Raw genomic sequence first — 16,657 nt, 5'->3', positions numbered from 1 at the left:
GATCAAGTTCCATAATTTTTTTTTTTTTAGCTTTCCAGTGGTCCTTGTAATTAACTAATCAAACAAGGTATTGCTTGCCAGGTAATCATTTTAACAAATATTGAAATACAAAGACGTCAGGATACTTTTCTGAAGCATATTTTTTTATTAGCAAAAGTAGGAAAATGTCAAAAGAACGATGGGTTATGCCATAAATAAATGCTATTAGATGAGCGATGGATAGCTGGTAGGATGAGCCCATCTTCACACACTCAGTTGGGTCCAAAATAGTCCACCATGCCGTTTCCTTTGCGGCCGTCAAAGAAAAAGAAGTTGCGATGTGGAGCGTCTCTCTGGGACAGAGCCTAGACAACAACAAAAAATACACTGGGGGTTAGGGTTAGTGGCAAAGGTTGAGTTTTGCCTCGGTTAGAACGAGTTTGGGGTTCTTAGTTTAGGTTCGAGCTAGTTTGGGACTCGGGCTTTAGCTGTCAGTATTGATTTATATCGTTAGTTTAACACTAAAGACCAAATCTGTGCGTACATACGAGTGCACGTGTGCTTACCTTCACAATTTCTTGTCCGAGCACTCCTCCCACAACTGCGCACACAGGTGACATCTCTGAGAAGCAAAAACTGAGGAGGACACAACAGGACATCATGAGTAGCAACAACCAGAGAGTGTCTTCTGCCTCAATGAGGAGTACTCTACCTGATAAAATCGTCATTGAGTAGGTCCCTGCCTACCCCCAAGTTCTCCAGGACGTCCTGGCGGATCTGACTCAGCAGTTGGCTGTCCTCTGCAAAGCGTTGTGGGTCGGGGTCTCTGCCTTTGTCCGTGCGGAACTTCAGCAACACTAAGGACCATTGATTGTTATTTCGGATGTTTGATTGGATGTCTCCTGTCACATACCCCCCCCCCACCATAAAACGACTAAGGGTGAGTACCGTGAAGCAGAAAGTAGTCAACAGGCGTGCGCTTGAGGGCTGCTTTGGCCTTGTCGTTGGTCCAGTCCACATCCAGAGCTTCCTTCAGCCTGCAGAACTTGGACGTCTGGTTGAAACGACAACATGTCGTCATTACGCACTTGATGAATTCCTTCAAACTCGATACATTAGCAAAAAAAATGGATACAGTATAACAAGCTTTTTGCAGTTTAATGCACAAAAATGAACATTGTTACGTAATGCAGAGAAATTTGGTTTCACTAAGAAAAACACTCCTGATTTATATTTTTAAGATTAACATAATTTTGGGTTTTGACAGAAGTAATGAAATTGTTTCGTATTTGAACAGGTGTTATTGATGAAAAAAAGTGTTATGAGATTAGTCAGAAAAGATTTTCTGAATATTTTCATGTTTGAAAAAAGTAAATAGATGGATTTTTGTGTGTTTAAAACAAAGTCAGACTAATGTTAATAACTGGTATGCTCTAACCTTTTTCACCATGGTGGTCTCATTGGGGTCCACTTTGACCTTTTTGGCTTCGGGACCATCATTGGAGTCTCCTGGGGACTTCTTCACCACTTTGGGTTTCTCCCTTAACAAAACAAAGCCTACATCAGAGAGGAACTGACTTGACATAGTCTTTTTTATCCTCTCATGTTCAAACTTACTCTACGTAGTTGTGCTCAGGTCCGAGGTTGCAGAACATGTAACCGTAGTAACCGTGGACGTCACCACAGAAGACCAGGATGTTATGCTGTGAGCACAGCTGGTCCACGCGCACCATCACGTCTTTAGAGCAGCCCGTCAGACAAACCTAAGAGCAAAAAACGTTGCTACAATTTTCTAATTGATCACCATGGAGCCAATTCTTCTAGCAATCAATGACACAAACTACCATCATCTCTAAAAGACTAAATCGATTATTGGTTGACAGGTAGCATGAAAGTTTGTGTACAACAGGGTTGCCTCAGTTTCCTAAAAAGAAGGGATGCTGCATTTTGCTAACAATATAAACTACCAAAAAAATTCCATAAACTGTATGATCTCAATATTGTGGTCTTTCACCTATCACAGGTGAGTTTGGAAGATAATCTCTGTGACAAACTGGGCTTCATTGTACACCAACTACTTCACGGGCACTCACCGCATTGAACTGCAGGAAGAAAGTGTCAGGTTTGTCTTCTATTCTGTCCGTGTCAGCGAGCACCTCCACCATGGGGTTGAGGTTCTGAGCACGCTCCAGGGACGCCTCAGCTCGATTCCGGCCCTGCTCAGTCACAGGTACCAGGAACTGGGCTCGACAAGACTCCTCCGTCACCTGGTGAGACAAATGCAACAATTATTAGCATTGGACCTATTGATGCATTTTATTATTATTTTGAGATGGTAATTGGTGCAAAAATTGTGAACGACTGCACTACAACATGATTTACTGCATCCAATAGAGATTTGCAACAGGCGCCATCAAGTGGACATAACTCTGCCATTGTTTACTTATGTTCATTAAAAAACTAACCGGGTTTAAACTAATGAGGGATCGCTCTTCTATTTTGGTCGTTTACCTTTTCATGATCCAACAAAGTGAGTCCTTTCACTCCGGCCAAGATCAAATTCTTGGCTACCTCTGCCCCCAAACCACCTAAACCTGCCAGGAGAACTCTGGATCCACGTAGTCTGCAAGCAAATTGCGCACTAATTACACCAGTTCCATATTAATTCATTTAAATGAATAATAAAGAGACAAACGATAGGAATCCTCTGGGACGAATTTTATTAGCATGACAAGCTAAGCACCTCTTCTGGGCATCCAACCCCCAAAGTCTAATCTGGCGATCGTACTGAGCCGCCTCTTCCTCGGTGATGATCGGGTCCTCCTTCTCGATCATATCGATCATGTCAGGCCTCTTACAGAAAAGAGAAACCGCTTTAAAAGTGTGATCGTTCGATCAAGCTACACCGCCGATTGTTTCAAAAGTCGCGATGGTCCCGCTGAATTGGCGCTGAGTGATGACGTCATGTGAAAATTACACGTTTCTTCTTGTTTAGATATAAGTTTATTTCCACAATGGGATTCTAGTGAAATCAATTCACCTCAAACAGTTCATATACAACTTAAATGTAAATTTTAAATATATATTGACTCAGCAATTCCCGGGAGCTGTTTGAGGCATTTTGCCCTGCGATTTGACTTGCAACAATTTTGAAGCGTCAGAACAGCTGTAAATGTGTACTAGTCTAAGTTTAATATAAATGATTAATTAAGAAATGGAAAATCTAACGGCAAAACGGGGTGCATCATTGGAAGGTAATGCTCATAAAAAATCGACAGTTTTCTGACTTTACATTGTTGAGTTATGTGGATCAATTGACAAGTACTGAAGACAGGCAGCGTTGTGTACTATATATGCGGGCATAGATACATAGACGTACGTTTAATTTACGGACAAATAAAAGTAAAATCAACCTCGCGAGAATTTAAATAGCCTAATGATGCCCTGACTAATATCTTAATAGACCTTGATAGACTAGTGCAGTTCAGGTCAAGTGTGGTGCGAGACTGAGTTAATAAATACTGCATAGGTAAAATTTACAGTGCATGATTTAAAACAATACAAAACAGCAACCAATCAAACATATACTAGTCAAAATGAAGGGCTTATTTCTTTACTAACTGGGTAATGTCCGTGAGACGCATTACACAAGCGTTGAGTAGTGACGTCACGGCGAGGAAAGTCCGCCCCATTTCTCTGAAGAAGACGGTCGGCCATTTTAGTTGCATCAGTCGTCATTTCACAGCGCTTCAGTAGGACGGAAAGAGAACGTCTGGACTCAATTTCATCAAATTTCTCTCAGTGGAGAATTGCCTATTGCCTATGAACTGAAACTCAACTAAATCCAAAACCAAGCAGATCCTTGTGAAGTGACGCATAAGCCAGTAGATTTCCAGTGTCGAGATTGAATTTTTGGGCACCTCCATGTTAGCTAAGGGTTAGAGAGAGGAAATGGCTGTGGAAAGCATGACTGTCCATCCAAACTCCCCAACTACCAACCACGAACACAACAGTCTCCTGACTGACGAAAGGTCGAGTAATTCTACAATCATATTTCAATGAAATTATTTATTTGTCCACTGCTTTTTTACACACAAAAGCCCGGGGATACCTTTTTTTCTTTTTTTGTCAAAGAGGGATTAAACTCGCCTTTTCTGGAAAACTGGTAAAGCGGTAACGGACTTGTGCATTGACACGACGGCGCCAACTGGGAGACCAAAATAATGTCGGAGAGAACGTTTTCCCTTTATTTTATTACGTTAGCTCACCACGACGGTGAACTGGATCAACGCGGACTTAGATGACGAGCATAAAGAGCAGGCCGACACTCCTCAACGCACTTAGTTGGCACGGCCGTTGACCACTTCGACGAATGCTAAACCATCGTCGAGTGGCTTTGCCTTTTTTTAATTTCTTTTTTGGAGGGGAGGGGGCGTAAACAAACTCATTTAAATGTTTGTAAGTAACATTTTTATTTGGGTGTCGAAAACAAGTCTTGTGGATTTAAGGTGTGCCCGTTCTGGCGGCTAACCTAGCCACATTAGCTTCGTAACGGCTAACCGTAAACGCGTGTCTTTTTTTCCCCCCCATAAAGATCCTCACTTTGTTTCTCGTCATCCTCACGTCATATAACAAGTGACATTACCACCGTTACCCACGTATACTCAAAGTTCTACGAACACTACGAAGCCAACACGATATTAACGTGTTGTTATTGTAACTAATAGATCAACGAGCCGCTGTACCAAGTTCACCAATCTTCCCCGATGTCAAAGTAGTTCTACTTGCTGGTTATCTTTAATCTTGCGAATATTTCATTACAGGATTGGATTCTTTCTACAATGTCACCTTTAACATTAATTTAAAGAGCATAGTAGCACTCAAATTGCCTTTTCCCCCTCTTCCCCATCCCTGAGATTGTGCTGTTTGTCTAACATGTTCAAAAACTGTATGTACCAGCGCTGTGTGTAAAATGTCTGCAAAGCATCCCAGAAGTCAAACACCAAAATCAGTTTGTAACGTAACCACCCAGTTCCCAGTTGGCAAATTGGTTGAATGTTTTAGTAAATCCAATTCCCAGCTCCCTCAAATCCCACCAGTGACCCCAAAGTGTTAGCAGGAGGACTTTTTAATGGTTGTGAGTGCAAAATATGAAGAAGGCCTGTCACAGTAAGTATCCCCCCTTTTAATCGTGGCCCTTCTCTAATTAATTATGCCTCTAACTGTTGTGCACGGTGGTGCAATTTGCATAGAGAAGACTTGTGCTGTGTTGAATCGTTTGAGTTTGGTGAGGGTTTGTTGCAGATTGGTAACTAGTCATAATGGAGAAATGTGTTGTTCTCTTGTTGCTTATCCATAGAAATGCAATCAAAATCTTTTTGTCCACTTACGTGTTTGACATATTAAACCAAGTCTTCAGGCAAAGTGCAGACTAACCTTGTTAAAATGGGTTTGCACTTAAACGTGTGGGCTTGAAAGGTCCATTGCCAGGTTTATGCAGTGAGTCACGCCAATATTTCTTCAAAATGGAGTCAAAATCCCTGAATTTGAGGATAAATAATTCCCTGTGAAAACTTGACTGTCAAGCTGTTGTTGCTTGCCAGAGTGGCTTCTATCAACAAAGACAGCCAAACGTTCAGTCAGAAATGTTAGATAAGACAATTTACCACAAAAGTGTAGTAACAATTATTCTCGGCATTCCCAGATCCTAACCCCATTAATTGAATCGTCGGATACAATTTTGTTTGCATTAAAGTGTATTTAAAATAAAAAATTCATAGAATTTTTTTTTTTTTTTAGATCCCTGATTACTGTTTATTAACCAATCATTTTTGTTTATTATTTACTGATTACAATTAAACAAGAGTTAAGCAATATCACAAGAAAAAAAATGATAGTCGTTGTCCAAAGTAAAAGCAGATGTTGGCAATTGTCTTATTTTGATTGAACAAATTATTAATTAGTCTGCTTTCATGAAGGACTACAGAAATCAGAGAATTATTATTTTTGAGAGCCTGAAATCAGACAATTTGGGCAACCTTCAATTATAAAATTAAAATTATTTAGAAAAAAATCAATTGACAATCAGTTTCAACTTATCAATTCATTTTGAAACCATTAGTTGCATGCCCTGCAACTGGCTGGCGACCAGTTCAGGGTATAATTTGCCTTTCACCCGATGTCAGCTGGGATAGGCTCCCCCCGCGACCCTGAGCAGGATAAGCAGTGTTGAAGATGAATGGATAGATAGATTGTTGAATGCTTGCAAAGCTTCATATTTTTCTTGGAGATGTGGAAATAATTGTTAATATGCTTAATTGGTAATTTGTCATTAATCTCCCCATTGTACTCCAGGCACCAGCCTGTGATGCGCCAATATCTTGTGAGCCATGTTAATTCAACTCATGGGGTCCAGCATTGTGTGTCCTTTAAATGTAGTATCACTGTTGGGGGCAGGGAGTGGGTCTCAAACAGGTCCTGTTTAAATAATGCTATCTCATGAATGTTGTATGCATTCAAAAGATGTAATGTTGTTCTGAGATGATTAGCATTTCAATGTTGGTCATTACCTGAGCCATCCACAGTGTCAATGTTGACGACCTATTGTGCTTGTGCCAAAGCCGTCTGATGACACCGATTGACGTAGCAGACCATGCAATTCTAAAACAATTAACATTAGTAGGACTGTTACAAAAAGCCCCAAACCTCCACAAGTGCTCATAATATATAACCGTATATCTTGTTTTCTAATAAATTTAGAATAGCACTGGGAGGATTGTATCAATTATCGAACTGATTTTGTATTTATTTATTTTTTGTCTTAACAAACTTGTGATAGATTCATTGAGTGCTTTAATTACGTGATTCCCAACCTGGGTGTCAGAAAATTATAATTTAGTAATTACTAATATATCGTGTGCCCATCTATGCCGCTGATGTATAGTTTTGTAATGTAAAATGGGTGCCTTGGCGCAATACTTGAGACGTTGGGAAACACTGCTCTAAATCGTTTGTACACCTGTTATTGTGCCAAAGGAAAATATTTTAGATAAGGAAAAATATCCTGGCATAGATGGATTGACAATGATCCACTATTTGTAGTAAATAACTAATTTTCAGGCCATTTAAGGAAAAGGAATACTTTTCAACTGCACACCTGAAGATCTTGCACAGAACACAAGTGTGCCGCAGCACTGCTCCATGTTGAATTGTTGTGGGTCAAAATACATAATATTTGTGTTATAAAACACTGTGAATGAGAAGTCAGTATAATTACATGAACGCATATCTCTGTCATGTGCACACAGGCCAGAGGAGGGCGAACTGGAGGAGGGCGAGCTGGAGGATGATGGGGGTGAGGTTGAAATGGGAGGCGACGCAGCTGCTGGAGGAGGAGGCGCAGAGGTGGGCGAGGAAGCAGGCGGTGGTGACACCGGTGCAGCAGGGGATGCTGGCGGTGGCGGTGAGCGTGCCCCTCGAAGTCGGGAGCGACATGCCAGCAGCAATTCGGATGAGGAGCGCTCGCACCGGCGCAAGCGCAAGAGGAAGAAGGAGAGGGAGCGAGAGAAGAGGCGCACAAAGAAAAAACGCAAGTCCAAGCACAAAGTAAGGAAAACTGGTGGGGTACACATCCACAAATTTTTTAAAAGGTCCTCTCAAAACATATTGTATGTACAGTATATCACATTTTTAAATCACGGTTGCATGTTCCAAGTGCCTTTCACAGCACCTTCTTAGGAAATTGAGGGTGAGCATGACATTCTCATGTACAAAAATGAATCAAGTAAAATTAGCTATCAAAATTGCACAATATGAACTAAACATAATTTAACTCTTGTTGGCACTGAGCTCTTTTTAGGAAAGTAAAAAATAGTCTTGTTTTCCAAATAAGTCAAGTCACTATCGTTTTGCAAGCCACCCATTTTGGGTCCGATCCAACAGTTGAAAATCTCTGCTCTAGATCAGTGTTAACTTAATTTTGAAAACATGTTTACCTTCATTGACCACTCTAAATCAGTGTTATGCCTCCTTTATTGGATTTTGGGGGACTTTTATCTGGTGTGTCCAATGAGAGGTTTTGAAGAGCTATAAAATATCTATGTTAGTGCAATAAAGATTGTTAATTCGCTCTCGAATGAGCTGACAGAGAAAAACTGAGACCGGTTTTGGATTCCACACCCAAAATATTTGTTAAAAAACCGCTGTCTCAATAAAGTTGAGCTCCTCAGTGTTAACAGTTTGATACACCCCATTAACTCTCTATTACGTTCTCCCACAGCGTCACGCGTCATCTGATGATGACTTCTCGGACTTCAGTGATGATTCTGACTACTCACCCAGCGAGAAGAGGAAGTACAGAGAATACAGCCCCCAGTACCCCCCCGCCGTAAGTCAACGAGTAAAACACTTAAAGCATCGCCTCGGCCTGTTTCTTCACATGATCGCCCGATCCCTCCTGCAGCCTCACCCTGGCTATGGCGCCTCCAAGAAGGTCGGCTACATGAAGATGGACAAGCCGGGCTATGGTGGCTATGATGACTATGAGGAGGAAAACTACGAGGGGGAGGAGGAGCAGGACATGGGTGGCGAGGACTATGACGACTTCACCAAGGAGCTCCACATGTACCGCAAGGCCAAGGAGGGTGGACGCGGAGGACGAGGTGAGTGTCCTGGGAATTTTCCTCTTCCTCATATTACATGGCAATTTGACCAATTTTAAAGTTTTGGGTGCTTGAAAAAATGGTGAATAGTCTCAGTGAATTTGAATATGAATAGTTCATTCATCAACTGAATACAAACAGTAAAACCCGTGTAGTGTTATCAAAAATACAATTCATAATTTTTAAGGTAACAATAATTGATACTATTACATAATGTTGAAATTTCTTGTGATGGTGAAGTTTGTTTTTGTTAACTGTAAGAATATTTTGATCTGTGTTTAGTGAATTTTGAGTTTTTGTTTTTGCATTGAACTGATTGTTTTCCACAATATTTCTATTTATTGAGGTGCACTTGTAGTTTTCTAAACTGAAAAACAATTTGTGGCCTCAATTTTGTTCCTTGTATCATAATTTTTCAAATGATTTTTTTATTTTGCAAACGTAGATGCTGCATTACCAATATTCCAATGACTATAAAACGTTGGCTAGAGGGAGACGAAAAGAAAATTTGTTAGTAATAGTTTAGCCATATTTTCATTTGTGCTTTTGCTTGATGATTAAACATGCGGCGCGTCACATTAAACCATGAACACAAATACAACACAGAAAATGTAAAATATATATATATTTTTTTTTTAAATGAAGGCCTTCTCAAAAAAAATAGGTCACTAAATTTTACATTTAAAGGTCTTAGAAATAATAGACACATCAAGAAACAGCATGGATATTGTTTCTCTGCAGAGAAAAATATATTTTTGGGCGGTATATGTATCATATGTTAAGGTATTTTATGAACAGTAAATTTAAAGAAAACAGCTTGAAATCGTAAGGATCAGAGTGAAAATCTGCATGCAGACACTTTCAGCAGTTGACATTCTTGGAAGAAGGCTCAGTGATGCACTTGGCATCAAATCTGCCGCTCAACAAGGCTGAAGATTTCGATTTATGTTGATGAGCTGTTGTCAGGAATGGAGACATTACTGTTTTTGAGTGAATTTCATCCTTTTCTTATTGGAGGTCGTGGTCGCATGAGGAACATGAGGGGTCGAGGTGGAATGAGGGGCGGGCGGCGAGGTGGACGAGGGGGCAGCCGAGGAAGAGGCGGACGAGGCGGAAAAATGGGAGACGATGATGGAGATGGTTTTGTGGAGGACATGGAAGTGAGTGCTTTTGATGTCCATCTCTTGCTGTGGAGGAGTGGTAGACATTTATCTGTGTGTTTAGCTTCAGTATGATGATGATTATGACAACATGGGGGAAGATGACTATGACGACTATCAGTACAAGAGGTCCAAAGACAGAGGAAGAGGTAAGTCCTTCGCTCTTGTAGAAGCGAGTATTTAGTTTAACACCCTCACCCTGAACACGTTTCCTTGGGTATACTCCAGGCAGAGGCGGCCGTGGAAGAGGTCGAGGCAAAGGAGGACGTGGCATGATGAGAGGCAAAATGAGGAGCCGAGGACGAGGAAGAGGGGACATCAGCCACGAGGACGACAACAATGGAGACATGGACAATGGGGTATGTTCTCAAAGCATGGCTTCAAAATTTTACTTTGAGGATTCACCATGGGAAATGAAGTGTGAGGGGAGGGTCCTTATAGTTTTGATGTACTCTGTACCCTAAGTTAAATCCTTTAGATTTTTTTTAAAGGACGGAGGAGGTGATGCTGGATCAGGAATGGGCAAGAGGAATCAGAACGAAAAGTACCAGGATAAAAAAGGAAAAGCCATCTGCAAGTATTACATGGAAAACAGATGCACCTGGGTGAGCCCAAAAATATCAGTTGCTTTTTAGGCATGTACTATATCTGATTATATCGGTCATTTTATTAATGCTTCCTCTTTTGATCACTAGGAGGAATACTGCAACTTTAGCCACGACATTGAGTTGCCCAAGAACAAAGAGTTGTGCAAGTTTTATATCACTGGTTACTGTGCTCGAGCCAATCACTGCCCTTACATGCATGATATCCTTTCAGCAATTTTGGAAGTGTTGATTTGAGAGCGACTACGTTTTTGCATTACTGCCTTAACGTTGACGCCACGCGAATTCCCCTGCAAGCTGTTCCATACCACAGGCAACTGTGTCAATGGCGACGAGTGCATGTTCTCCCACGAAAACCTCAACGACGATACCAAGGAGCTGCTCAACAAGGTAAGATCCTCATGTGCACGAATAATAATTGTTATAACAAATTTTGATGACGCCAAACCACCACTATTTGAAAATCTGTGCGCAATTGACACCTTTCCTAAAAAGGTTAATACATGTCTAAAGATGCCACAAGAGAACAGCAAAGCATTACTTTTGTCAAATTAAGTTCCCCAACTCATCGACAGTTTATTGGCACCGAAGCTTCACCTTTGTATTTATATATATCATAAAACAACAAGTAGATCAGTTTTTCCAGAATATTGTCACTCTACTGCAAAACTATAAGAATAGGCCTCATTGTTCCAATACTTTTTGCGAAGAGAGACATTAATAATAATCTCCATTTTGTTGTGCGTTCAGATGCTGGCTGAGGACGCAGAGGCCGGGGCAGAGGACGAGAAAGAGGTGGAGGAGCTGAAGAAGCAGGGGATCAACCCTCTGCCCAAACCCCCACCTGGAGTGGGCCTACTGCCCACTCCCCCTCGCCCGACACCCCTCGAAGCCAACGCCGGGGCAGGGGATTTTGGAGGCCCCGCATCCGGTGACTTTGGGGGCATCCCAGCTGCCAACCAGGCACCCCTTGCTAACAAGGCTCCCCCCAGTGGTCTTGGGATGGTTCCTTCTCCGAACTCAGGTGGTCCTCCCATTCCAAATCCAGAGGGAGCTCCATACCAAGGAGCGCCCTTGAACCCCAGTGGACAACCCCCTCAAATGGTCCCTGCGCCCACTGGTGGTGGAGGGGGTGGCGGAAAGAAGATCCCCTCCTTGTTTGAGATCAAAGTGCAACCAACCGGACAGCTGGCTCATAAACTGGCTGTTAAGTGAGTCCACACAAATTTACTTCATTTTAAAGGAAACCGTGATATATGCAGACGATACTCCTTGTGGAGTTAGCACTGGCAAAAGCAGGGAGACCAAAAAGTACAGTATTAACAATGGTAAAAGTTAGCAGCTTTGCACGTAATTTCTTGTTTTGGTAAAATAAGTTTAGTGTGAGAGTTAGTTACTGTGCGGATTCATACGATGAACAAAACGGCAAACACAAATAATTGCTCCCCCCTTCACTGAACAGTCAAGTACTTTTTTTCTTTACAATAATATGCAGCCCTGCTACTCTAAAGACGGTATTATGATTAATATTGCGTGATTGGTCGTTACCTGGGCCCTGAGCAATCGTGATTGAACTTTTAGTCGACAATCGCATTAAACATGTTATTGAAAATAATTCTTTTGACTTGGAAGTGGTTTTCGTATTGTTTTGCATTCACTTATGAGGTCCTTCCCCTCAGAAGCCAGGTACCAAGCAACACCCAGGCAACAACTCCAGCACCTGGTGCACCGGGGGCGCCCCCCACCAGCTTCCCCACCGAGAACATGGGCACGTTCGCATCTGGCGATTGTCCTCCTCACGGGGGTGCCATGCAACCTCCTCAGGCTGGCGGGAACTACTTCAACACTTTCTTCAATCAAGAGGGAATGACGATGGAAGGAGTGGTGGAAGAGGGTGAGAATAATGCTGAGAATGAAATGCTTTCTGTTGGAATTGGGTGATTTGCCCTTAAATAAAATCCGTATTTTTTTCTCACAAAAATCCTATTTAAATTAGACCTGCCACGAATGAATCTATTATTATATTGATTATTCCATGTGGCCAAACATCTTACTTTACTAGCCTGGCAAGCCAGTCCCAACACTGTACCAGTGAATAGTCTGGTTGGAAGTTGCATGATGTGCGTCACACGCTTGCATTCACCTCCTCTGTAAGGCTCAGATCTAGTTCAAGTGAACTTTCCTTTGCTGAGTTCTTATGTCACAATTCCCCCTAGGTGAAAACTATCAAGGAAGTGCTGCTAAGTTAAGTAGCCAGGAGGACGCCACCAACGGAGCAAGTCAGGGAGGAATATCCGTCTCGGACCGTCTCCCTCCCGCACAGCGTGTCCTCTTTATGAGAATCCAACAGAAGCAACAGGAGGAGGAGGAACGAGCTCGACGCGTTGATGGAGGCTCGGCGAAGTGCAGAGACACTGAAGGTAAATATCTGACAACACCTTTGCCATTTTCTTTTTTTTTTTTTTACATTTTTCTTGTCTTGAAAGCCGGAGTGCCCTGATTCAGGCATACGCCGAGGGCTGTCAACTTGGCAATCAGACGACCGACACAGGCCAACCCCTCCAAAATTAGTACAATACTCTATGGATGAGTGGTGAATCAACTAATTTGAATTTATTTGTTAGGACATGTATGATTATTTGTAGGGGCTTTGTTAGCTCAAATCATGCCAAGTTGTACGCTTGCAAATTGGACCAACCCAAGAAGTTGGTTCAATTTGACCCAACCTTGAGTTGTTTGGCAAAAAACAACCCAATCTTTTGGGTTTTGTGCTAACCAACCCAGGATGTTGGTCAGTCCAATTTATAACCCAAATTGGGTTATTTTTAACCCAGCATTTGTAAGGGTGCAAATGTCATTTTCATTTGCTTTTTTCTTGAAGCAAAAGGGAAGAAACCAAATAAAATAGGAAATTAAGTCTTTGTGCAAAATTGGACATTGTAATGTAAGATCAGATCATTAAGCCTGACAGCGCCCTGATTTTTCAGATGTCATGTGGATATTGTGTTGTTTCCAGGTGACTCTGGTAACTGGTACTCCAGCGAGGATGAGGATGGTGGCAGTAGTGTGACGTCCATCCTAAAGACACTTCGGCAGCAGACGCAGGCTCCTCCTAAGACGGACACGCCGAGCGACCCTCGCCTCAAGACCAGCATCCCCCAGGCACGCCCTGCTGACCCGCGTCTGGCCCGTGACCCGCGTCTGGCCCGAGCTGCCGTACCAGACCTGGCACCGCCCGCACCCTCGACGGGCCCACCGGCGGACCCACGGCTCGCCCGACTGTCCGCCGCCTCTGCGAGCTCTGCCGCTCTTCAACCCACTGTTTCTAAAGCAGAGCATCCTCTGATCTACAAACCGCCACCACTCACAGCGCCGGCAGCGGAGGAGGAGGAGACGGAGCGAGTGCTGCGGGACAAGCCCGTTCCAATCCCTCTGGATCCCTTGATGGGAATGGCCCTGAGGGACCCCCGTTCCCAGTTGCAACAGTTCAGCCACATCAAGAAGGATATTGTTCTCCACATGCCCGCTTTCTCCAAAACCATCACCTGGTCCCCCGAGGACCTCCTCCCGCTCCCACTTCCCAAACAGGACCTGCTTCCTCTCCCCCCTGGCATTCCTCCGGTCCCCTCCCTCGACCCACGTCTGTCCCGCATTGTCCACCCCCACTCGCAGTCTCCCCCCATAGTCGCACCCCCCACCTCAGAACCCTCTGCCGCTCCATCCTCCTCCTCCATTCCGGACTTTGAGCTGCTGTCTCGCATCTTGAAGACAGTCAGCTCCAGCCCTTCCCAGTCTTCATCCCCTCCGCCGGCACCCACCCCCACTCCTCCTCTGGCGCTGCTGCCTCAACCTCCCCCTCTTCCGGCCACCCCCTCAGAAAAGCCTGTCGACCCTCGCATGGCACGGAAAGGTCCCACGGACCCTCGCCTCCAGCCACAGAAGTCGGCCCTCAAGCAGCCGTCTGAACCTCTGGCCCCACCCCCTGAATCCTCTTCCTCTACTGCGGCCACATCTGGTTCCTCGCCACCCACCATCGCTCCCTATGATCCAAGGCTTCTTTCTTCAGGTGGAACTGGACGCAGTGCGGCGCCCGGCGCACCAGGGGGTGCCAATGTACTGAGCAGCATCAGTCTCTATGACCCACGGACTAACAAACCAGGAAGCCCCGGTACTGCCGGTGGCCCCAACAACTCCCCCAACTCAGAGTCCCGACAAAGTGAGCCCTCAACTAGCAAAACAAAACCGAAAGAGCCTTTGTTTGTCCGCAAGTCTGCGCTGGAGCAACCCGAGCCAGAGAAAAGCGGCGAGCAAGGCACCGACCGGTACAACAGCTATAACAGACCCCGACCCAAACCTGCACCCTCGCCCAACTCTGCCGCACAAGGAGGGCCCCCTACCGGGGGTCCGGCCTCTTCTGGAGCCCCGGCGGAACAGGCGCCCGCTGGCATTCACAACCTCCCAGTGTCCACCCTCTTTGGTGTGGTCAAGCAGGCCGGTAAACCCGGTGGGACCAGCAGCCCGTTTGGGGGTAGCAGCCCGGCCCAGTCGGAACAGCCAACCGCTGAGCAGGACAATGGGTCACTCAAGGACGTTTTCAAGGGCTTTGATCCTACCGCGTCGCCGTTCTGCCAGTGATGCCAGTCAACTCCTGACATGTTGTTGATCCAACATGGACGCACGCTATGAGTGCAATAGATTTGGGGGGATGTGGGAAAGTTATATGTCTATTTTAAACAGAGGAACTGTTGTATAAGTAAGGACACAACAGACAGCGTTTTAGCATTTGCTCAGTACATCACTCGTCTCACCTCCAGCTAATACATTGAATAACAATGGAATCGGAACCGTTGTGATTTATGTTATTAGGATTAACCCAGCAGCGCCACTGCCCATCATCCCATAACCAGCTTTGTTTCCATTTTTCAATACATGTATTTATTTTTCTACTTCTGTGCACTGTCCTCCCAGGGAGGACCCTAGTTTTTAACGTTGCTCACCTTAACCGTGTCAATGAGGTCGTCAGCTCCCCACCGCCAATTCCTGTTGTTCCTTCTGCAGAGGAAGAGAAATCATTCGATTCAGAATGGGAGCGTTCATGTTGCGTCTCTGGCGTTCTTGATGGCGACGTGACAATCACAAATGTTTTACCGCTGCTTGCCATTGAGAACACACCAAGTTCTACTAGGAGACGAGTTTTGAGACCAACTCCAATAGGATCCTTTTTTTGTAAAAAAAGAAAATATTGTTCCTTTTAATTTATTTTTATACTTAAAACATACTTCCACATACTTACCGTTTGTTGTTTTAACACAATGTATTTTTTTTTATTAGGTTCTGCTATTCACTTTGTTGTTGGGTTTTGTAAAAAAAAAATTCTGAATCTGCTTTCATTTCTTTGCATTGACAACAAAATCCATCTGAGCTTTTTCTTGTCCATTATAGTGGTGGGTTCTCTAACTGTACACCACCGGGTGAGTATTTGAATAAAGACACCAACCAGATTCAACGCAGCTCCCTGGCTGTTTTATTTGTGACTGGGTGGCAGAAAAAAATATTTCTGATTTGAGCGTGTACATAGTTGTGTTCTGATTTCAGAATCATTTTCAATTGTGTTCCCGACGGCGGCGTGCGGGCCGCTTCCTGTTCTCACTGCAATCCCTCACCGCCGCTTCCTGTAACCCCGCCCCATCCTAGTCGGGTCGGCTCCAGTGGGACTGGTGAGTGCACCTCAGAGATTTCCTTTCACTGCTCCACACCTCCTCCTGGAAAACTGTACATGCACTCCCTGGCTGTTTGTTACATCGGGAAGCTAAATTTAGAGTATTCAATAAGCCTAAACAGACTTGGTGCGAGAAATGGGATACACCCTGCACTGGCTGCCAGCCAATAGCAACGCACAAAGCAGCATTTGCACGCACATTAACACCTTTGGGCTATTTGGAGTCGTCACTTAACCTACACTCATTTGGTGACGAAACTGGGATGCACATTGTACTAGTATGATATATGCTGCATGAGTTTAACTTTTTTATCTTATAAATGTAATAAACTTTCTACCCAGATTCATATTATTTGAAACGTAACTATTATCCACCATCAATGTGTGCATTATGCACCCACTTATTAATTAGGCACAAAAACCACTTGTCGTAAACATGCTGCTGGTACAAACAAGTTATTAATTTATTGAACATTGTTACTCAAACACATTTACTGTATAGCAAAATTTAAGTTCAGATGGAGTTTATAATCA

General features: G+C 43.7%; 2 protein-coding genes across 4 annotated transcripts; one reads left to right on the top strand and one right to left on the bottom strand.

The window, feature by feature from the left end:
* Positions 1 to 122: 122 nt before the first annotated feature.
* Positions 123 to 2,950, bottom strand: sae1 (SUMO1 activating enzyme subunit 1). Its single transcript, XM_037268504.1, has 9 exons — positions 2,723 to 2,950; positions 2,491 to 2,602; positions 2,073 to 2,246; positions 1,597 to 1,742; positions 1,418 to 1,520; positions 928 to 1,033; positions 692 to 836; positions 546 to 615; positions 123 to 344 (listed from the first exon to the last, which is right to left on the bottom strand). The coding sequence occupies exons 1-9, from the start codon at positions 2,821 to 2,823 to the stop codon at positions 252 to 254; spliced, it is 1,050 nt and encodes a 349-aa protein (XP_037124399.1). The 5' UTR covers positions 2,824 to 2,950; the 3' UTR covers positions 123 to 251.
* Positions 2,951 to 3,679: 729 nt separating this feature from the next.
* Positions 3,680 to 15,914, top strand: zc3h4 (zinc finger CCCH-type containing 4). 3 transcript variants are annotated; one of them, XM_037267639.1, is made up of 14 exons: positions 3,680 to 4,010; positions 7,287 to 7,584; positions 8,258 to 8,365; positions 8,441 to 8,639; positions 9,657 to 9,799; positions 9,864 to 9,948; positions 10,028 to 10,158; positions 10,291 to 10,404; positions 10,495 to 10,606; positions 10,685 to 10,794; positions 11,155 to 11,615; positions 12,087 to 12,298; positions 12,621 to 12,824; positions 13,421 to 15,914. In XM_037267639.1, the coding sequence occupies exons 1-14, from the start codon at positions 3,931 to 3,933 to the stop codon at positions 15,037 to 15,039; spliced, it is 3,876 nt and encodes a 1,291-aa protein (XP_037123534.1). In that variant the 5' UTR covers positions 3,680 to 3,930; the 3' UTR covers positions 15,040 to 15,914. The 3 variants fall into 3 exon arrangements, with proteins under 3 accessions (XP_037123534.1, XP_037123533.1, XP_037123535.1); XM_037267638.1 differs by having other exon boundaries at positions 12,084 to 12,298; XM_037267640.1 differs by lacking the exon at positions 3,680 to 4,010 and adding an exon at positions 4,029 to 5,148 and having other exon boundaries at positions 12,084 to 12,298.
* Positions 15,915 to 16,657: the final 743 nt, after the last annotated feature.

This window comes from Syngnathus acus, chromosome 13 (assembly GCF_901709675.1).
Source record: "Syngnathus acus chromosome 13, fSynAcu1.2, whole genome shotgun sequence".
In the NCBI taxonomy this organism is placed as follows: Eukaryota; Metazoa; Chordata; class Actinopteri; order Syngnathiformes; family Syngnathidae; genus Syngnathus; species Syngnathus acus.
The sequence above is the reverse complement of the archived record's forward strand: the minus strand, read 5'-3'. Positions and strand labels throughout refer to the sequence as shown.

What these genes read in the sequence shown, in the direction of transcription:
- zc3h4 (XM_037267638.1), top strand. Translation starts at nt 3,931, where the DNA reads ATGGCTGTGGAAAGCATGACTGTCCATCCAAACTCCCCAACTACCAAC. An exon ending in GTTTTGTGGAGGACATGGAA is followed by an intron (nt 9,800 to 9,863) that starts GTGAGTGCTTTT and finishes CTGTGTGTTTAG; the next exon opens with CTTCAGTATGATGATGATTA. An exon ending in TCACTGCCCTTACATGCATG is followed by an intron (nt 10,607 to 10,684) that starts ATATCCTTTCAG and finishes CGTTGACGCCAC; the next exon opens with GCGAATTCCCCTGCAAGCTG.
- sae1 (XM_037268504.1), bottom strand. Translation starts at nt 2,823, where the DNA reads ATGATCGATATGATCGAGAAGGAGGACCCGATCATCACCGAGGAAGAG. An exon ending in CTCAATGACGATTTTATCAG is followed by an intron (nt 616 to 691) that starts GTAGAGTACTCC and finishes TGTCCTCCTCAG; the next exon opens with TTTTTGCTTCTCAGAGATGT. An exon ending in TCGGACAAGAAATTGTGAAG is followed by an intron (nt 345 to 545) that starts GTAAGCACACGT and finishes GTTGTTGTCTAG; the next exon opens with GCTCTGTCCCAGAGAGACGC.